General features: G+C 39.4%; 2 protein-coding genes across 2 annotated transcripts; both read right to left on the bottom strand.

Moving 5' to 3' along the window:
• Nucleotides 1-38: 38 nt before the first annotated feature.
• Nucleotides 39-10,950, bottom strand: LOC145463199 (uncharacterized). The gene is made up of 5 exons (XM_081446932.1): nucleotides 10,553-10,950; nucleotides 6,558-6,777; nucleotides 2,199-2,267; nucleotides 1,706-1,998; nucleotides 39-1,215 (listed from the first exon to the last, which is right to left on the bottom strand). Exons 2-5 carry the CDS (start codon nucleotides 6,680-6,682, stop codon nucleotides 1,004-1,006), a joined length of 699 nt encoding a protein of 232 aa, XP_081303058.1. The 5' UTR covers nucleotides 6,683-6,777; nucleotides 10,553-10,950; the 3' UTR covers nucleotides 39-1,003.
• Nucleotides 10,951-14,090: 3,140 nt separating this feature from the next.
• Nucleotides 14,091-15,549, bottom strand: LOC145463785 (uncharacterized). The gene has a single exon (XM_081447576.1). The coding sequence runs from the start codon at nucleotides 15,547-15,549 to the stop codon at nucleotides 14,875-14,877; it is 675 nt and encodes a 224-aa protein (XP_081303702.1). The 3' UTR covers nucleotides 14,091-14,874.
• Between the last annotated feature and the right edge of the window lie 7,451 nt (nucleotides 15,550-23,000).

Genomic DNA, 23,000 nt, shown 5'->3' with positions numbered 1-23,000 from the left:
ATTACGCTGCAAACCTCTCTCAAGTGGACCTCAATTTAATATGTCTTCGAGTTAATCAGAAACTGTTTTCGAGTGGTTGGATGTCAGGGAGTTCTTTCCTGACTAAGGTAGATCATCAATTCAGACAACACGAAAAAAAAAACATTAACATTCTAAGTGTTTCAAGTAGCACTCATAAATTACAGTTTTTGTCTCTGAATCAACAGCAGGTTCTTAGTTCGCACACCAGTAACACAAGATACATGGACAAGTAAAGAGGTCCGGCCCCTTTTCAGTGAGAGCAAAAAAAAGTGGGAGAAATAACGATGGGTGGTAAATCTAACGCCTCCAAACTCTCCCACGCCCAACTTTTGACCCCCATGCTTCTCTTTTATTGTTTGGTCATTAACCCTTAGTCTTACATATCGGCAAAAGTCCACGACCATTTTGAGCTCGAAAAGTTAAAGTGCCGTCTCCTCCTCATCATGCATTAAAGTCTTCAGTACGTCATCAATCTTACAGTCTTTCAGCGTTAAAAGTTATGGGTTCGAGTTTCTTAAACTTGTTAAGTAAATAATGACAAATAATATATACAAACTTAATTTCAGAACAGTATTTTCATAACGATTATCTTGTTCAATATCCATCCTAAACTTTCGAGACTTCTGACTTTTCTATCTCTTTCTTACACCGTTCACATAAATGACTCAATATCAGCATGGCTGATATGGCTCTTGTCCGCATCTGAATTCTGAAGAAAATGGGCCCCGGGTAAAGACCCTCGTTAGATATTTTAACGTACCAAAACTATATACTAAGTTTAACTCCTTTTTCTTACTGGTGTCCAGGCCAAACAAATAGTGCACTTCCGAGTTGCCTTCGTAGGAAACCATTTATGTGGAAATCTGTTCCGCCTACATGTTCATTTTCTTGCAACTCGGAAATGGCCTATTTAGAGTGGAGTCTGGAATGGAGCAACGCAAACGAGTCTTCAGACACAACTAGACGGTAGTCAGCAGTTGCACTATACCCAGGACCCCCATACTGCCCCGAGACACGAGCCGTCACCGTCGTCGTCAAATGAAACGCCAACTTTCTTGGAGGAGAGAGCTAGGTACGACACGACACCCGCGCTGAGGAAAACGGCGCCGACTACGGAGGCGATTATGAGGAAAGGAAGAACCGTTAAACTTGCCACAAGGTATACGATGAACATGAAGAACGTCAGAAATACACCTGTAGAAACGAAACAGTGGCGTTAACCGGTGAAAGCGAGAAATATTTCTGATACATTGATGTCTATAAATGAAATCATGGAGAAAGTGACAGGAATCATAGCACGTGTGTTTGTAACTGAACTTGTGACCTCCGTGTTATCGGTACCAAGATGTTCCAGCAACTGGATTATTACTCACGGTCACATCAGAGTGGGTGCATTTGTGATATATATCGCATACTTATTGTGTTGCTTCCAATCAGAGGAGAGATTGAGGAAATTCAGAACGCCCTTCCAGGTTGAAAATGATAAGGTAGCGACAACAAGACAAGGTAGCGACAACAGTGATCGCAGTTGGTCTTCGAGGAAGCCAGGCTAGACAGACCGAACGCAAAAAGAAATTCTACAAAACAAAAGCTCTAGATAGCCCTCTTCCCCGCGAAGGCCTACTCGCGGGCTACAAAAGCTTAGAATGCAGAGAGGAATTAAAAGACATTGTCAGCAGCCCACCTTTTCCTAGTAAGCTATACCACTGATGTTCTTTGCTGACACCACAACAGAACACAAACACGACCAACCAACAAGGTGCTTGTTCTTTGTTCTTCGCTTTCTCCTTCTTTTGTTTGCTCCAAACGTTTACTTTATCTTTGCTTTTGGGAAATTTCATCTTCGGTCCCGAGAACTTTCGTTTTGACTCGGGCGCCGCGTCTGCTTCTGTTAGTCTACTCTTTCTTTCGGAATCTTTAAACTTGGTTTCCGTTTTAAACTTTGGTTTAACTTTAGGGGAAGATTCTTCCGTGGATCTGAAAACACAGCAATGGTAGTAACAGAAAAGAAAACCATTAATAACAAATAAAGCTAGAATGTAGAGCAACAACAACGATTACAATGCTGAGGCATACCGCGTGTGAACATTTTGTAACATAAATGTTTATACACAGTGGAATAGTTTTTTCACTTAAGAGAAAAGCCAAACTAGCGCTCTAAATATTGAATAACTTACTCTCCAGCCTCTATACATATTTCAGTGTACGACTTGATTGTAATCAGTCTTGGCTGCTGTCCTTTTTTCCTAAGAAAATAAGACAAGTGAGTTTGGTTACAGGAGATTTCGTGAACGAGAATTCAAACCGGGCGTAGGAGTAGTAGTAGTTAGGTTTCCCACAATACCTCGCTTCCAAATACAGGGTATTGTAACATTAGTCAAGTGATCACTTATTGATGTGAAGTATATATGAAACAATTCATATTTGAACTGCGGTTGTAGATGAAAGTGAAGAATGATCATCGCAGTAAATTTTCCAATTAAGCAATTGGAAAGAAGCCTGAAAAAAACGGGTTCGAATCCCGTTGAAGCCCTGATTTTTTTTAGGCTTCTTCTTTCCAATTGCTTAAATTGGAAAATTTACTGCGATAATCATTCTTCACTTTGATCACTTATTAGTAAGTAAGTGAGTATCAACTTTATTTTTCGAGGGTAGCACAAATATTAATAATACTAAGACAAATACAACAAATTAAAAATAAACATACTAGAAGATAAGAAAAAGTACATAATTAAAATTTTAGCATAAAAAGGCATTTATACTCGTAGAAACTAGGCTAAAAAAAATACTTTTTAAGAGCAGCTTTAAAGGCGTTAACGGTGTCTTCCTGTCGTACTGACACCGAGTGGAATCGCATTCTAAAGCTTAACCCCACGAACTTGAAATGTACGTCCCCCTTCAGTTTCCTTATTATATCGTGGACACACCAGATTAATTGAGTAATTGAGTTTGTAGAGGTAAACAGCGAAGTACTTTCACCTTCGCCATTAATCTATAAGCTGCTTGGATTTAGACAGTCAGATGTATATCAAATCGTCCAATTTGTCCCACCATTATCCACATATCTTTGTGGGTAACGTACGTTTCTCTGCCGGATCAAATCTCTTTATTCTTCAAGCTTGAATCTCTGTCGCCATAGGAGTCAACTATGGACTAAAACTAGAAAGAGAGCAATTAAGTCCGCGCTACTCAAAAGAACTGTTTATGTTTGCCGACCTTTGGCGAGAGTTGCAGACATCACGTCAAACAAAAGAATTGTGCAGCACAAAGCCCCTATTGAGTTTAAGTAATCCTGCCAATCCTTATCGCTCGAAGTAATCAAGAAAGGGCCGAGAAATAGCAGCCATACAGTGGGGATACTTGTACGCGGCGGGATTACTGATTGCGCCTTGCGCTCATGTCTACTCGGTGACAGTTCCCATGGAAACTTGTAAGATAAAAATTATAATATGTAAAGCCGGGAGCCATAATCGGGGACGGAGACCGTAAGTCTTGGGATCCGCGCGCACCTATGATATGGGACAATTTTTCTATTTTTGGAACAAATTGCGCCATCCTGACGCCATATATCCGCGCGGATCCACGCACATGTCGGGGGTTCTCGCGTGAATATTGTCACGTTGCATGTTCAAATGGTGAGAGTTGAGAGATTCTCTTGCGTATTTTTCACAGCGATGGCAGGGAATAAGGCAGGGACTAAGAACCAGGGCGCTTATATGTAGTTTTATGCTCTGAGCCAACGGAAAAGGTGGGTTTTTCAGGGTCGAAAACAAGACTTCAATCTCGCGCTGGGAATGAATAATAAGATCTGCTCGCGCTAGTTGTAAGCTTACGGGTATGTTTTTGCGTTTGTTCTGACTTAAGAATATGGCAAGAAAACTCTCTACTCTGGTATCGAGTTAATTTGCGAGTTTCTCGGACAATGGTTAATCATAACCTAAACCTGCTCTGATGGTTTCTTACTGTTTCTGCTTGTTTGATGAGTTTGCAAAAGTTTTTAAAAGGAAAATCTGACTCGTACAGTTAGCTCATTTGCATAGTGCAGTTGGTGCACTTTCAAGTCCCAGTCGACGTTTTCAATTGTCAACAAATCTTGACAAAGATTTCTTTCGTTATCTTTTGTGTTGAGATGCTGCAACAAATTCCACGAACGCAAAAAAGGCTACATGTACTAACATCATGTGTGTTTCTTCACCATAAGCATAGTGAAGTTTTACACTGCGAAAATGAAAATAGATAAGGAGTTTTGATACTTTAAAACTCGATCAACAAAATCGAAATCGTTATTCGAAGTTGATTAAAGAAAGCGTCACCGTAACTTTGCTGATTATTTTTGCTTTATTCGCATATTTTCAGCTTAGCTTTTAATATGTTCTCAAACATTTATCAATCTTAAACATATTTAAAAACTATAGAGTTATTGTTTGAGTTCGAGGTACGTTTTCACACGAAAGTGCGGCGGAAGTACAATTTGTCATGTTTACTGATTGTAAAAAACACGCATCGGCGGGCGCTCTCATTCATCGACAACAGAGAATTTACTGGACTTTTACATGAATAAAACTGAGCAGTATCTACGGACGTAAAGTTATTGGGCCTTGATGAAACATCAAGCGTTGCTTACAATTCAGGCGAAACTCAAAGTAGCAATTATTTTGTTTTACTTTTCGGTCGCGATAGACTGGCAAATTCCTCGCAAGCGTGTGGCAAGAGGAGCTAGGAAACTATGAAGTCCTGAAGCTCTGCTATATCTAAATATATCCAGCTAGTTTTTTGCTGTGTAGTGGAAGAGCTGTTAATCTTCAACATATGTGAAATTTAAAGTGGAGTAATGTACAGCTCATGTAAAAGAAGCATCAGTCGGAACACAACTTGGTCAGCGATATATATCTAAGCTTAAAGCGGAACATACCTAAATTCGACACTGTCTTCCTTCGCTCAAACTGGAGCAGCTTACGACGAAAATACTTAAGCAGAATTCCAACAGAAGTAAACGCGTTGAGTTGGGGACTGAGTTGTGGGCCAAAAACATGAAAAATTTCGGGAATTTCGGACGCCATTTCCGCCGCGCGACATCCGCAAAAATCCTCGTGGCATGTACGCGCGTGTGCCGCAGGCGATGGCGCAATTTGTTCTTAAAATAGAATTATTGTCCCATATCATGGGGACAACCCCAATACTAGAAATGGCGTGCGCTTACGGTCTCCGTCCGCGATTATGGCTCCTGATAAAGCCAATTTTACCATTATACCATTTCCACCAAGTGAAAGGAAAACTACATTGTTTTCTGCGTTCGGTGGGTCATTTGGCTGCAGACACACTAGCACAGGAGGCCAAGAACGGAATGGGTAAAAAGCAAAACATATTATAAAGCCATTAACGACTGGGCCACACTACCAAGTGCTTTAAAGAAACTGATGCCGAAAACTATTTTTAAATACAAACTGAAACAGTTTTTATTGAACCATTTTAACCTTAGTTAGTAGTATTTTAATTCTTGTTTTAGTTTTTAATCTTAGTTAGCTTACCGCATAGGTTTTTGTCCTTTTTATTGTATTTTAGATTTTAATGTATTTTAAAGGTTTAACATTTATTTTCTCAGAGGACCCTCCTGAAAACCACCTTATGGTGATTGGAGGCCTCCTCTTAAAATATTATGTATTATTATTATTATTATTTATTATTAAAGTAGCGTCCCAGGAGAGCTGTTAATGACGTTAATGAGAGGTTTACACTGTGATTGGGTCGCATTAGTGATATTTTAAACAAAAATAGCTCTTTGTTGTTTCATCCTAATATACTTTACCATTAATACTTTTCCCGGGGTTCAAAATGTGAACGAACTAAACTGACATGAAGGAGAGAATTTCTGTAGCGACCTATAGTGGCAGCGAATCAGTTTTGCTGAACGGCCTGACTATAAAATCAGGATAAGAAATAAAACGTCGGGGCCCTTTTACCGAGTATATGCTTGTATACCACTTGAAGGCGCACTTAAAGAAAATCAAGGGTAATTTCGGGCAGTATACCTTCGCTTTTGCATTCGCTTCCTTGCTTGCTCCCCTTTTCTTCGATTCGGCCAGTCATTTCGTTATTATAAACCAAACCTAATTCTCGACACTTAGCTCTTAATCAACTTGGCGTCAAAAAAGGTTAACAAACGGCTACCCTGCGCACAGGCTCTTCGCTGGGAAAGAAGGAAGGAAACGAAAAGTATTTTGCTTCCAAAACGTGGACGAACAGCCAGAATTCTAAGCGGGGCGGGCAGGTCGTTTTCCCTTTCCTCTCCTTCCGCGAAGAGCCTGCTCGCAGGCTAATAACTCGCCTTAGCGAGCTGAATTTGTCAGGCTGACATTGGGTTAACGCTCGAAACGTCGGCTTCAAAAATACTCTTTGGCGGTTAATTCACCTTTATCAACTTCAAGGTGATGAGTAGCTAAATGTTTTACTCGCCCACCGATGTAGCCCAACAATTTCTTTAGAAACTAACATCTTTGTCCATTCATAACTCTTGAAATACAAGGAGTTTTACTTACACATCTGACATGGAGTCTGTTGGGGCTTCAACGTCGACTCTCTGATTGTTGTTATCAGCTTTGCCGTAGACACTGTCGTAGTCCAGTTCTTCTGAAATGTTTTCAAGGTCTATAATCTCGGTCATTGCGAAATAGTCCACAAATCAGCAGCTATTGAACTTGATTTCGTTTCACTTGGAAGCGCCGTTTAACTGCTTGTCAGCGAGAATATAAGGCGAGACTGAAGAAGAATATACGGAAGAGTAAAACTAAACATCTGTTGACTTGCCGGGTATCAATGTTAACCAAAGGTTTTCTAAATCAAAATGCATCCTTTCTTGAACAAGAGACTAATGAACCTCTCATGGCATGTGCTATTGTTGCAAGGAAAACAACGGCCAGTCTAAAACTGATCTTTTGTTCGGAGTTTTGTCAGATATGCGTAGTGATTATGACGACATTGAGTTTATCAGCTGAGTTTACCATTGCATTGTACGAATATTCCACGCCTAATTTTTCCTCACAGTGCTAATGCAATGCTAAACAGAAAGGTGACGAGAATAACGAAAACCATCACATTGGAGATCCAGTCTTGCCAGACAATTATGACAATCAGTAAGATGAATTAACATTGAGTAAAGGCTTTATTTTTTTACGGCCTTATGCGCCTACTGGCGCCTCGAGAACTGTTGATCATGAAAGGCTTTCTTGATTGATTCGATGACTCCTATGGGACTCCCCAATGCCGCCTGAATTCATTTTTCGCAAATATGATTTCAGTTTACTCGTACTAATCGTGGTTTTGTTTTGAAAAGATTTCCGTATTTCCGTTTCACATCTACACGCAGAATAAACTTTATCAAATCCAGCCTCAAAATACGTGTGGCTTGTCCACTGCGAAACTGTTCAAGCTGGATGCGACGATACGTCCGACGAAAGCGAGCGAGAGCTGTCTACACCTTGCGGTGGTCCACAAACAAGACACAAAACACAACAAGGACAAAAGAACATCATTGCGCAGCGATAGAACGGTTTTCAATTGAGTGTCGTGAAAGCAAAACCAAAGAAGTCACTCTAGCCAGTCACAATTGACACAGACAATCCAGTGAACGATCAAAATTCAAAGCAAATGCATGTGGCCGACGCGAAGAGCGGGAAAACGTGTGCAAGAGAGTCGCGATTGGTTGATTCCGGACTACTGAAGGTGGCGCGAGTTTTTTACATTTGTTGGCCAATCGCTTGACCAGTATCCTGCGAGCAGGCTCCTCGCGGAGAAAGAAAGAACGAGACAAACTTCTTTCTTCCCCCATTAAAAGCCTGCTCCCGAGCTAATCGCTTAGCGCAGTTATGCAAAACCAAAGCACACTAGTGTAAAAGAACTTAGAGAGAGTAATCACCTTTGTTAGAACATATAAGGTTTGAAATCAAGACACACTTTGTATCTTTTGCATCGAAGCAATGTTAACTCAATCTGTTTCGCAGGTTCTAATAGTCCACGCATTAATTATCCAAAGTTGTAAAATAGAGGTTTTTCAACTTTTCTTTCGTTGGACTAGTTGTGAAATCTTAGGTGTTTGTTAAGGCCGTTAGAAAATGCAGTGAATTTAACCAATTGATGTAAATTTTCCAGAAAGTAAAAAAGGGGTGCGTTAAATAAGTAACAGAAGACGAGTTTAGGGGTCGAACTGTAAAATCTGATTAAACGAAAAGCTTTTCAGCCCAGAAAGAATAACTTCGTCAACAGACAACATATTCCAGAGGGTCGTTACCAAAGAATTTACCACGATTACTAAATTTTGCCAAAATGCGCAATTCGCTCTCTCAAAGAATTAATAACCAACTGTATAGTGGCAGAATGGATCTAACTGCCACCTCATTGGCGGGGTATCTTGGCAGGAAAACTAAAAACCCAGCTTTGTGCTTTCTCTGCTAAAAGAGCTAAGTCATAATACAGTAACTACCCACCTATTAGAAACTAAATTTTCCCATGTTAACCTTAGAGTTCATTACATTTGATGATATCTACTGTCTAGGCTATTTAGCTTCAAGTACCGCAAGCGTGGCTACGCCGTCGAATTCATTCGCAGAAACGAGAGATTACCCTTATTTGCTTATGTCCGAGGCAGTAGTTCTGCAGATTATTCAGAATTTTAGCTTGTTATATAACTTGTACTGGTAACGAGCCCTGCTCCCCTACAGGAGCTTTCCCTCTGGAGTAACGATCAAATTTAATATTGCAGAAAGATGACAAATTCCCATTGTAAAGACACTCTGATAGTGTGTGATAGACGCAAGCTTTGACCGAAAGCCCACCTTTATAGCTTTGGATTTTGTTTGTCCCGGTTCTATAAAACACGGCGCAGCTCATGTTTCAGCTCCTTGATCTTTTGAAATAAGGGACATCCCGAAAGCCTGATGACAGGAGAGGGCTACTGATTGGAGCGAAATTAATGTTACAAATGAAAGGATTTCGGCTCGGTTGTGGAGATGAAATACAAAGTCGCGCAAGTGAATTTGTAATCTAGAGAGTTACCTATGTAATTCATTCTGGGAAGATAAACAGTTCTTCACTTGCAAAATCACATATTTTAAAACCTTATTGGTTATCTTCATACCTTTTCAAGCCCAAACCATAAGAATGTGTCACTGGACCGCAAGCTGCTCTATCATGATCAGTGCCGATATCGTATTTGGTTTTGGTCGTGCGCATGAGAAATTTTTCGCGACACTGATTTAATTAAACTAGCGTAAGATTTTTCATTATAAATTGAATAGTTTACCTAATAGGATTTACAAATTCATTTTCTAATAGGTAAGCGACGTGTAGAACCGGGAAACTTAATTCAATCTTTGGCAGAGTTTTGAAGAAACAAACAAAGCAAAAGCTGGGTCATCCCGAGACATGGAAAAAAAAATAGAGCGAATCGAAAGCGGAACAACTAACACTACAAGTAATGATTGCGAACGTACGTTTCAAGGGCGCAAAATACGTCTGTTTACCTTACTATGTCAATGAACGTAAGCCTTGATTGTTTAATTTTCTCGGCAAAGAAATACATGTTAAAGGGACCGAAAAAGATTTTTAATGATATGGATTATTCCTTGATTTACCAACACTATGCTTGTACGGTAGCAAGTCGAACGCCTGCAACATTGCTTTATAAAAGGCAGTTTGTGTAGGGGTGATAACAGGGTTAAATTGATTTGAATATTGCGAGAGAACAATGCAAACAAACGGAGACGTGTGGGTTGTAAGCAATAAAACACACTTTTGAAGAATATGTACTGTCACCTGATTTTCGGAGCCGGCTTGCGGTAAAAGTGTAAAGTAGACCTAAACCTATTCTTAGCTCTGTGACAACCTTCACTTTTTCTCCAATCTAAAGCTGTATCCTAATTTCGTGCCTCTAAACGGACGTTCAGCAAGTCCAGCTGCTCATTTCAAAACTTCTAAGCAAATTAAAAAGAAAGAATTTTCGTCTAACAGGGTGAAAGTGATTGTATGTCGTAACAACTGCAAGTCGCGTACGAAAAGTTACAAATTGCATTCCTCAGATCAGGAAGTGTGTCTAATCAACCTGATTAGCCTTGACAAGGGAGGAAGTGGCGGGCACTTCAAAAACCAGAAATTACTATTTTCTGTCAACTTGAAAAACGACCACGCAACTAGATCATATTGTTTCATGGATTGAAAATTCCAAAATTAAAGCTGTCTTTCCAGAATCCTTTGTGTAATTGTTGCAGTATATTGATTTGCCTAAAATGCCGCAAGGCGAGACGCGAAGGGGTCAAATTTGTCAATCACTTGAATACTTGTGTAGCCAAAGTATTGTCCGCCACGCGTAAGTGAGACTTAATCAGGGGACTGAACAGAGCCTGAGAGCTCAACGTCCTATTTTGGAATTGGTCTTAATCCTGGTAGTGAATGCGGTAAAACTCGACTAAACTACACAGCAAAGCATGAATCAGATTCAGAGCAACCAAAGGATGTAATTATATCTTAACGCCTCACTCACCTGAGTTAACTGCAATGTCTAGCCAAGGTACGGGATTTCATAACGTTAGAGAAGCACCTATGCCAGACGTTTTCCAATCGTTCATCCAAAGAAATGAGCAGAGAGTGAAGACACTTCAAAATTTCATTAAAATAGCAGGAGCCCTTATACGTAGGTTTTGAAACGCTTTCAGAACGTGCAACTGATCGATTCGAATCTCGACTCTTCAAACAACGATTGTCTGCAAAGTTGAACAAACGTTTCCTTGTGCATCTGAATATTTTAGGGATTACTGCGAACTTCAGCATGCTAATTTGTTCTGGGTTTTGACTTATGCATTGATGTCTAAGTAAACGTCTCAAGGTTGCGTCATCTGTTCCTAAGAGACTTCTTTTGTTTGAAATCTCATGTCCCGGACACGTCAATCAACTTTTTTCTTTATCCTTTCTTGTTTGTTAATGTGCAACATATACAAAGTATGTACTTTCACAATCAAAATTTTCGCCTCTGGGTCAAGAAAGTTGTTTGATCATTACCAACCGTGCAAGAATGCCTACCAAAGCCGCTTTGGTACGCTTTTCTTACCAGTAAATGTGCGAAATGTAAATGTAACACGAGGAATTAATTACCGTATAGGTCAGTATTGATTCAAAAGAAACGATCAGCCAAGAGTAGTGGAAAAAAACTTCAGCGTGGTAAATCCCGAGAATACCGACATCACGGTCGAAAGGATCCGCACTAAAAAAGTGGCGTTCACAAACTTGCCTCTTAATAACAATTGAACTTGTCATATAGCTATAGCTGGTCACGGACTGCTCGTCTTTTGGGAAAGTTTTAAAAAATTCTGGACATTGGGTTGAGCCACCTTAAAGTTCTGAAAATATAAAGTAGCTCTGAACCCTATTTACAGAATTTTCTAAAACTTTGCCAAAAGATTCACTACGCCGTTTTTGAATTATAAGCCCCTAAAGCTGCAATTAAGGGTGTCTTTAGCAGGTCATACTGTTGCCATGGTAACCTATTACGTCACGAAAATGACAACATCGTGTTCACCAATGATTGAGCAGTTTTTTGATACCATGATTGTACCATCAAGTGATAAAGAGTGGTTATAACGACCCATCATAATCTAACTGCTGGAGACTGTTTTGAACCACCTTAAACAAAGAGCGAACATCCTGGATTTGACTTTCGCTTTCTTCAAGTATCTCTTCCCTGCATATGGCGAGGAGTGGTTCCACATCATTGAGCTCGTCTAGTGCGCGAATAATTTTGTCAAGCAAGTCGTTGTATTCCTTCCTTTTTCTCTCGAATTGTTTAACTTTTCCAAAAAGGGGTCATTCTCTGACAGCCTTCAATAGCTCCTTTATAACATCCAGACGATCAGGTCCAAGATGATTCTTCTCTTCTAGTTCTGTGAACAACGACAGCACATTCTGGATGTTGTCTTCGTTACTCGGGGCAATCTTCCCTCTGCACATGAACAGTAAACGATCGCATACATTCAGCTCCTCAAGTCTCTCGCTTATTAGAAAAAGTAAGCTGTTATACTCGATGACAGACATTTTAAACTCAGTATACTAAGTCTCTTTCGCCAATTATCATGATCTCTGCACCAAGAAAGTTCTCCAAATCTCAATACAACATGGCGGCTAATCTTGATGGGAACACTGATGTTACGAGTCACGCAAGTTGTTACTAAATTGTGGTAACACTATTTGCTGCCCGCATAGGGCAACCTCCTATTTCTGTCCTGTTATCTCGATTTCATGATCAGGTTATCTGTTTGTTAGCAGTTCCCAGGCCCCACTGCGTAGAAAGTCTGCGATTGGTGAATTTATGATGGACAGACTTGAATCTGCGACCTCGTGCTTTGACCGTTCGTTGAGTACATTCGTTGATGCGAGGGGAAGCGTTCGAAGAGATTGATTATTACCCAGGCAGTGAGGTCTGGATTTAAATTTCGGCTCCGCTGTTTTTTTTCCTTTCCTCCTTCAGTCACAAATCGCCGTCTGGTCTCTAAGGCGCATGCGTCAGCTGTGCGTACGTACAGCACATGGAATTTACAGAAGCTGTCGACGCTAAAAGTTAGCACGGATTCCATGATTTCTAGGGCGATGAAATCACATACAAACTAACATACCGTTCGAGGTAGACCAACACTAAAGGACGTTAAGCGTTTTCGGAACGGGTCGATCTGGAAGCCTTATGAGAGATCAATTTACGAGCGAACATTTTGAGTGAATTTATCAAGAATCATGTTATACCAAAGGAGCTATCAGCCGGGGCTATCAACTCTTCAACTTGATAAAAGGCATCTTAGAAGAGTCATCGTATTTTTAGACGTGGTCGTGAACCAAGTGGAATCCCAGCACGAACTCAAGAACGTCTGAGCAACAAGAGTGGAAAGGTTAGAGAATTTGTTTACGAATGTATCTGTTCGATTACACTTAGGTAAAATGTTCTGAGAAACTTCGTAAAGTATAATAAAGTTAAAATCTCGAACTAAACGATATTCTCTCGTTATTTTCTTGTAACAGAGTTATGTGCCTTTACAAGAATGAAACCCATGAAGCGAATTATTGTACATTTAAGCTGAAAGGAACTAATGTATGTTGACCCCAGCAAAACAATTCTCGGCTTGCACTGTTACGCAATACTGATGCAATAAAAAAATTATTCGAAAACCATTTAGTGGATAAAGTCAAGAAATTGTGATATTATAGGAGATTAATAAAGATAACACTCATCAAATTTTTAAGTCTGTGCGTTTTCCCAAACCTCTAAAACTAAAACGTTCATAGGCTGATATAAAGACCTTGACTCATTTCACTCCCTAAAGACCTGCAAACTAGTAATATTTGTCTTTTGTCTTTCAATGTGTATCTGTCCGACCTTTTGCTAATATATCAAAGTGCAAGATAAAAGAGCCTCTGCTAATAAGGGAATTAAAACCCGCCCTTAATGATAATGTAAGCAGCGAAAAGCTTTATCTTTATTAGTTTGCATTGTTTATATGCAAATTTTTCTCAGCTTCTGTCATTGTAATTGTTAATTAGTTACTTATTTTAAATTGAAATTTAGTTGTTACTTCTATTCCTAACGGTTACTTCTGAAGATGTATGTTGAAACATACGAAACGTCAAGAAAATGAACTTTGTTTTTTACATGCGTTTTATTGTCATGTTTATCACCGCGGTTTGCGTGTTATTTCTCATCAAACAGAAATGATTTAGTGAATTAAAAATGCAGTTACGTCTGATTTACCTCTTTGACTTCGCTCATTCTACTCTGTAATTTAATGTATCATGCTAATGTACTGAACGCGGTCTGAAAAAAAAATCTCGGCAGAAATAACTATGTATGTATACATGGGTAATAAGTGTGGCTACTTTGCTGAATATATAACTGAATAACATCAAAGATAGATTATACCTCCTTATTCTACCGTTTGAGAAGACAAACAAGCGATGATTTTAACATCCGATAGGGGTTTGGAAAAACTGTGAAAGGTGTCATTTTCTTTGTCACTTGTCCCAGATCGTCAGCAGCTGTGGGTGTATATATGTTTTGCATTGTCAGGCACAAGCAAATAAGCCGAAATCTCATTTATTTACACCCCGGATGCTTTACAACTTTCCACCAGTCAGTAGGAAGTTGGTGCCTAGTCTAGATTAGGGTTACAACTGATCATGGCCTAGTATAGGGTAAGTGTTTCCGTGTCCCAGCGGCACACCCCTACCCAGAGATTAACAGAGTACCCTCCAGGGTGGGAAGAGAAGCTAGCGATGATTTAAGCATTCAATAGTATAGAGAACCATTGCCTGATTTCAAACCGAAAAGGACTAGGTACGAGTCTGTAAATTATGAGATAAGCAACTATTGATCCACATAGTCAGAAAGAGCACACCGAGATTCACAAAATCCCCAAGTTTGGTGATAATCAGGCTAGTTTTGACTGAGATACAGCCATTTGAAAACGTCAAAATTAACAAAGAAATGTTTGGTCATCCGGACGCGTGTCCGAATGGTCATACATTTCTTTGTAAATTTTGACATTTTCAAATGGCTGTATCTTGCTTACTATTGGGTCTATTTACACCAAACTTGGGGATTTTGTAAAGCTTGGTCTGCACTTTATGACTATTTGGATCAATAGTTGCTAATTCCATAATTTAAAGACTCGTACCTAGTCCTTTTCGGTTTGAAATCAGGCAGGAGAGGAGTTTAGAGAACTACGGAAGGTGCCACTTTCTTTAATATGAGCTCCAGATCGTCAGTAGATCACTTTGAGTGTGTTTTTGCATTGCCAGACTCAAACAAATAAGCCGACATCTCATTTATTAACACCCCGGAGGCTTTACAACTTTCCACCAGTCAGTAGGATAGATGTACTTCAAAATCTCTTTTCCGCCTCTGGGCGCTGAAATGTTGAAAAAGCCAAATTGTATCTTTGGTAGTGGTTGCTCAATAAGCTTAGCTGGAAATGTGTGAAAATTATTAAACTGAAAATAGAACAGCCATGTTGCCCAGCCAAATCTCTTCATCCATTTTCCTGATCTATTAAAAACCATCAGATCGACGGAAAACTCAGAGTTTCCATCGTGAATCTGAATTAGGCCATCTAGGGACCTAAAATCACCCACGTGTTTCGCGCCAACAGATTTCAGTTTTTCAATAAGTAGGGTTTTGCTGAGCGTCTTTAATCTGCCATCTCCGTCCAAGCCGATGTCGGCGTCGTCGTCCCAGGCAAGAGGAGCGTGTCCACGAAGGGCTCCCAGGAGTGAGCCGTACACGAGCCAATGCTCCAGGCCCAGCTCGTCCAAAACCTGATGAACTTTGTAAGACAGGCTAAGAAGTTGATCCATTTGTAGGTTGGTGAGGTTTCTGCATTTCATGATTGGTTTAAATGGATGACGGCCTGTATATCGAGCGAAGTTTTGCGTGCTAATCAAGTAGTAGATGGTCGATACCACTGTTATGATGCTCAGTAGAATAAATAGGAAATATCTCCCCATGGTGAAGCCTCCACCTATCTTAAAACATAATTAAAGGTTACATTAAATGGCTATGTTCAGCCGTATTTCTGGGGTTATGGAATTATACAACAGCCCATACTGGTCTTAAATTGGGTAACGATGTGAAATAATGGAATCAAAGATCAAGTGGAAATTAAAGAAACTAGCAAAAAATATTTCTCAAATATGATTCTAAGAAGAAAAGTTTTAGATAAACATTTCAGAATAAAAACTTACGAACTTAGCTGTCAAACAACTTTTCGTCATCCTCATGACAGCTTTGTCAAGTTTGAAGTATTCAGGAATAAGATTATACAACTTTTTTATAACTTGAAAAAATGCGGTAAAGTGAAAAATTTTGCACGAATAGAGTCAGATTAAGTTTTAAGAACAGGTTAAATGAGACAGTCCAGTTTGTTTTGACATTTCTGCAAGATCGAAAAGTGCTTCAAAGCAAGGGTGTTGGCCTCCAGGTTGTGTTTCTGCACCAGATGTTTACCAGTGGCTGATCTTTTACGCTCTTCAATGCTTTGATGGAAGTATAGACGTGTAAAGCCGACATAACCCGCATGGCACGCACAAACATGCTTCATTATTAGTAATTCAGCAAATTTAATTCTTGCATGTCGTCTTAATCAGCAAAGCTTTTGACGATTTTATTTTCCCGTTTTCGCCGTTTCAACGGGCAACGTATATTAAACGCTCAAGAAGTATATGACTCTTTATTTCAACAGGGTGCATAATTACAGCCGAAGACTATAGTCTCCCTTAACACATTTCTGACCACTTCCAGAAGTTTGAGAAATACTCTGTTCGGCGTCATGATTTCAACTTTTGACTATCTTCTTGGAGTTTGAAATGGGGTAAAAAGGGGTCTGAGAATTTGTACAACTAAAGCCTTCCTACCCAAAAGGCACCTGTGTGTCACCCATGGATGCCATAACCAAAATTAGTAGAATCCTACAAGTAGGCTTTGAAAGATTGCGCTTGCAAAAGTAGCATAATATGCTACTAACAGTGCGCGTATCAGTTGTAAAATTATTCTAACGATTATGCTAGTTTTTGTAAATTATGCTCATTTTAGCAAAAGATGGAGAAATCATACTTTTACTTTTTACTTCAAATTTAGTTACAACACTTCAATAACTATGCAACAAACAAGAAAATGGCACACCCTATTTACAACTAGAAATTTATTAGTGCATCGTGATTCATTATAAATTCCCTGGCTATCACTGTCTTGCAAATGATTTGCAGTGAGAGATGAATGTACATGGTGTAACCTGCCCATCGCTATCACTGTATGCACTCGCAGTCGCGGACGCCATCTTGGGTAACCGAACTACAGTAATTATGCGCATGCGTCGAGTCTATAGAAAGAGTCCTGGATCACTTCCTGTGGGACCCAGGTCCCATGAATGTGACAATAAGCAGACAACAAATTGATTTTGTTGCTTAAATTCGCCTGTAACACTGATTTCGGGCCAAAGCAATTGGTTGTATGATCAATAAATGACAATTTTGTGCTGCAAAACTAGCCAAAAGTGCAAATTGTGCTAGCAGTGCTTTTTTTCGGAAAATCGATGAAAAGTATGCTCGTATTGACAAATTATGCCAGTCAAGAGACCATGATCTGCATTTTCTCCCGTGCCAGCACAATCTATCAGAATCTACCTGCAAGTATACTACTACAAATACTAAAATCTGATTGGCTGAACTACTTGTATGCTATCAGCCATTAGAGTGCAGTGGCCAGAGATCGTCCGCACAGTGTCAATGTTTTCTGGTTTCTCTAATGTTTTGAGGAAGAGTTAGAAATATTACGGGATAATTAAACTCTCAAGGACCGTAAAAAAAGAAACTGACCTTTATGCGATTATAAAACCTCAAAATGTTTCACTGAACCGATGAGCAAGCGTGCTCAACTGCAAGTCTCAAATAACAATTCAGTCCGCGCAATTTTGCTAAAGCATGAACTGTAATACTACGTTGAGAAACGATTGTAGTATCGTTACTCGAAAGGATATTTAGTAAGGATTCTACTAAAACAATTTTTTGGCCGAATCAGCTATCATGTCATAGAAATCTCGAGCTCATAATCTATTTGTTAAATGTAATACCAGCAATTAATGCATTAAATTGACCAAGGATTAATGTGATAAAATTCTAACCACAAGTTTAATAAATTATCACCAGTAAATGCAGTAACAGCCATGAATACGATACCAACTATGAATGTAATAAATTATCACTTAATTCGTGGGCGGCAAATACTGTACTACAATAAGATACCTCAGCAGTGCAATGTCATACCTTAGCACTGTCATAACACAACTCGACACTGACCTTCAATACTACTCAACCGAGCCTTCAATACTACTTCAATAAGCGAGCTTGGGCCAACTGTGATTATATAGCAAATGTTTGAAGTAAAACCAATTTTGGTAAGGGAGAAGGGGGCGGGGAAGGGGAGGGGGACTAAAAAATTGACTTCTAACGCTTTCAAACTTAATATATTTTGCCTCAACATTTTTCGCCGGATTGTAGGACCCTTGTAGCTGCTTGAGTTCAATAACTTGAGAAGCGTCACGACAAGAAATGGATCGCTCCAACTACAGTCGAACCTCACGTAAGTGACCACCCACAATGTCAAGCCTAGGTGGTCACTAATGGGGGGTGGTCGCTAACGAGAGTAAGACCATATTGGATCAAAATTTTACCTCATTAGCATTTGGTAACTGCAGAGACTTACCCCATGTTTTAAATGTTTTATTCATATGAAAAGTCAATTTTGGGGAAAAAAGTTATTTCCCATCGAGAAATTTCTGTCTCTTGTCTCTTTCCTGCGCGTTTACTATAATTTGCATCTTGTTTAATATTCTAGTTTTTTAGTTTTCGCACACGCTGCAGTTTTTAGTTTCACCGTTGATCTCAACGGGAATACATCGCTAGTGCAATAAAACTATATAGAGTTGCTTTTTCGCGGCCGACAGCGCCGGTACAATGTACTTTTTGAATTATTATGTTCATTGCTTTCAGCGGTAAATTTCTACATTTTGTAAGTTTGTATTTTTTGTTGTTTCTTAGTTCAAACCTCTTGTCGTTTTGGTGTTTGGAATCAGTTGCTTACGTGGCCAAGGAAGGATTCGCCTTTTGGCAGTAACAACTCTTAAAAAAAAGAAAAAAACCCCTCAACGATTTGCTTCGTATTTTAAAATTATTTCTATGAAAATAATTTAACATGATTGCGATGTCAAAAACGCACACCTCACCACTAGCTATCACGCAATCATCCCATCAGTACTAAAGCCTCAACATGGTCGAAAAGAACGGCGACAATTGGAAAATTTACATCATTCGTTTACCTTTCCCGGCCCCAAAGTAAAAGATTTGGTTTGTTCACTCAGCAGACTCAACGCCACTAAGCTTGTGGCAACGGCATCGCGACTCAAGTAAAATGAACGAGACTGTACTGCAAAAACAATTGGAGTTCTCAGATGCGGCTAAATATTGTTCCTTTCGTGCGTTGCGTAGTAATAGCGTGACAAGAGAATTATTTTAAGTTATACACAGCCGCGGTTATGGTAAATCACGCTTTTGTATAGCCTTCGTGTTTTTCGCTTTATCAACTCAAGATAAATACCGTTGGGAACCGTTCTGTTTACTCAGGGAGGGTACAACACCAGCTAATTACAAATTTGTTAGAGCCCTGAACTTTCCTAAGATTCCCTACGACCTGGGTGAAATCATTAAAACGTGACTGCACTGCTTTACTCATTTGATCACAAACATTTTGGCAAAATATATAACGGTTTGCAGACCTTTAATATATCCTGAAACCCCCGAAATAATTTGACGTCGGTTTTCCGTTTTCTTGTCAGACAATCTCTGTCTGGCCAGCGACACATTTGCCGTCCGTTTTTTTTTTAGAATAGAAAATGTATGCAAATTCAAATAGAAATTGGTCAAGTTAAATATTCCTGCACGTGAGTCTAGTAGAACCCCGTTGATACGGTCAACAACGGGCCATGGAAATTTTGGCGGTATTAGCGGGGTGGCCGAATTAACGGGGTAGGATCAAACCTCACGACTGGTCTATATTGACTGACATCTTAACAGATATATCATGCACAATAGACTTTCGAAATATTAAGATTCAGCCTAAAACAATAGACCTCAGTACGAGGCTCTGGGGAATAACGTGCTAAGGTCTTTTGTGTTAGGCTGAATTTTAATATATCGAAATTTGTCTACAGCACTTCTAAGCAACTGTTCTTCAATAAACATCCGAAATACAGATATAATTTAATTAATAAAATTCAACTTAATTGAAATTGAAACAGTGTGTAAAATATTAACAATACGGAGAGATGAAAATATATATAGCTGGTTTAAGTTGCCATGTAAACGGGGGGTAAAGTTATAAAGGATCATACAAGTTGGGATTTTAGAATGTGGCCGTTGGCCGTATTAACGGTTTTTTTATAAGAAAATGTATGAACGTTTCGTAGGGACAAAAACAGTGGCCGTAATTCAACGAGGTGACCGTAACACGGGGTTTCACTGTAGTCGATGTGGAGCGTTTTTTTTTTTCAGTTTGAAGGTCCTTCTGAGAGTGCGCGCATTGTCAGGCAAGTTTAAATGGGCTAGACTCAGGCAACTTGCTAGTTCGGTAGATCGGCATAGAGCTTGGCAAGACTGCGAACAGAAATGAAATCTGGCGTTTTTCTGCTGCCGTAACTTTAAGTCTTGGACACGACGCATCCCATATGTGATGGACGTTACCGTTAACCCAAATAATTTTGACCCCTAAAATGCAGTGTCAGCTCCTCAAGCTCGTTGACAAAAAGATTGTCTACTTCAGGGCTACAGGGAATGTAGAATTCAGGTTGGAAATGTTCGATCATCGTTTCTAAAGCTTCACTCCATGTTTTACCGGATGACATCTTAGATTGAATTAACTTCTTGATATTGTTCAACGTCGTAAATAAACTATCACTTCCTTTTATATACTGAACGTTCGATACAGTCTCTTCCCCGTGACTTTCGATATCATTATCTTTATACGTTATCAATTGTTTAGTTTTACTTTGAATCCACTCTTTCTCTAAGAAATCGGCTACTTCTTTTTCGTCTTTCTTTTGAATCTCGCCATTACGAATCAACATACCGACATAGTCTTTGATGGAATTACGACGACTGCCTATCAAATTTGATAACGTCTGATGAATGTCTTCTAATTCGTCTAAAGAAACTAAATATTCGTTCCCTATTCGACATATTTGATTATAAGCTATCAAAGCCTTGACGAATAATTTCAATAATTCTTCTTCTAATATTTCTACCACCCTTTGGTCGGTCGAATTAGGGTGCGTTTTATGAACTTGGTGTAAATTCAATAAGATGTTATCAAACACACTCTCTAATTCTTCTTTTTCGATCTTGTGAAAATTCGTCAAGTATTGCTCGTTTTGGCGAATTATCTGGATGAATTTCTGATATAATTCCGCTACCTTTCCGATCTTGATCAGACGATTTACGTTCAACGGAACACCTGATTTCCAATTAAAATGTCGAGAAAGAAAATACTTCTCGTTTACGAAACCTTGTGCTACCACATGCGGACTATTCACCACTTCGACACTCAAGTTTTTAAACATACTCCAAGGAAAACCACTTTCTGGTTTATGCACGTCCAACACGTGATGTATCAAATCTAATATATTATTGGTATGAATCGGACATTGAACCATATTTCCTTTACCTAACTTATGTTGAATCGTCCAATCCTCTTTGTCTACGTGTAATGTATTCCCCGAGGCTCTCTGCCAAGGTTCAAAATACGGGGTGTTCGGTTTATGAATTTTTTTCACGGTTTTATCCTGGCGTCTTTTTTGGTCTAACAAGTTCTTACTAAAACGAACTTTCTCTAACGGGTGCTTTAATTCTCCTTCACCGGACACTCTGATCGGATCTACGTACGACCACTCCGGTTCACACGTTGCATCAAAACCGATATATTCGTCAAATCCTATATCGGGCTCTAAAGTCGAACCTAAGTTCTTTGTAAATTCTGGAATCACTTTGCTCCACTTCTCTTTTATAACAGACTCTATTTTCCTCAACGTTTTCAATTTAATACTTCTCTCTACATCCTTCTCCGATATCCCCAAAAAATACGCATTTCTTACTCCTTCGCCTAAATCACCTCCAGGGCATTCGAAACGATAACGGAGCCAAAACATATAAGGAGCCTCTTTTGAATTCTCTAATAAATCGCGGTCTTCTTGACAATTCACACCCGTTAACTCTTCTAACATCAACACCGACATATTACAATATTTCGATAAATCTCTTTTCGTCGATGTTTTGGCGTCTGGCAACGTCCATTTCGTATGTAGATATTTCATATTCTCGCTATAATCGATCTCGCCTATAAATTCCACATACACGCGAGGATTGGGGTATATCTGGCGGGCCAAAGCTAATCGAACCATCTCGAAAAACGAACCTCTTTTCTTTTTGAGACTCACTCTCTCTTCTTTCTCTACCTTCACTTTACTATCGAAATATTTAGTCAAAGCGGAAACTAGCACTCTCAAGGGCATATAACCCGAATTTATCGTCAACATATGATTCAATACTCGCCAAAAATCCACAGGAGTAAATACCCATATGCGTCTCGGCGTATGAAATATACTAAAATCATACGTTAACGGGGCCGGTTCTACTCCCGTTACGTACATATCCCACTTTACCTTTCTACTCGTGCTAAAATTCCACATCCGCTTCAACAAAATCCACATTTCGGTCGATGTTGCCGTTAACGGAAGATGATGTTTCCAATGCCTATACACCGTCGACCAAACCGTCTCCAAACGGTTACACGTAGTCAAAAATAAAAATACTCCTCGGTCAACCCAATTTTCTTTGACGAAATTACTCGTCGGTGGGTCAATCTTAACATCTTCTATCCCTTCGCTCAAGTCACAATACGATCCTACGATTTCCGGATACTTCGATAACTTCTCTATCACCGTTTTTAAATCGAGACTTTGAGGGGCAAATAAAGCTACTAAAACCGATAACAACGATAAACTCAAGCCGCGGTCGTTGATTATCACACGACACGCTTCACAAAACTCTTTTGTAGTCGGTTCGTCCTCTTCTGGCTCTCCATGGAACTCTAAAATCGTCTTTTCCGATAAATACAATACCGGCTTCGATAAATCTCCTTCGTTCGTCCAAAGTACTATCGGAGCGTTTTCTTCCCAAAGATCGATAGGAGCTACGAATATCCTCTTCTCAGTTAATAACTTCTGACGTTTCGGATACTTTCGGATGTGGTGACTTACGTTATTCAAATCTAAAAAATTAATTTTAAACGAAAAACTAGTCATGAAATTCTGATTTTCTATCAATCGATCACTTACACCTTTCAGAGAAAAAAT

The sequence above is a fragment of the Orbicella franksi genome, chromosome 12 (genome assembly GCF_964199315.1).
Source record: "Orbicella franksi chromosome 12, jaOrbFran1.1, whole genome shotgun sequence".
Classification (NCBI taxonomy): domain Eukaryota; kingdom Metazoa; phylum Cnidaria; class Anthozoa; order Scleractinia; family Merulinidae; genus Orbicella; species Orbicella franksi.
The sequence above is the reverse complement of the archived record's forward strand: the minus strand, read 5'-3'. Positions and strand labels throughout refer to the sequence as shown.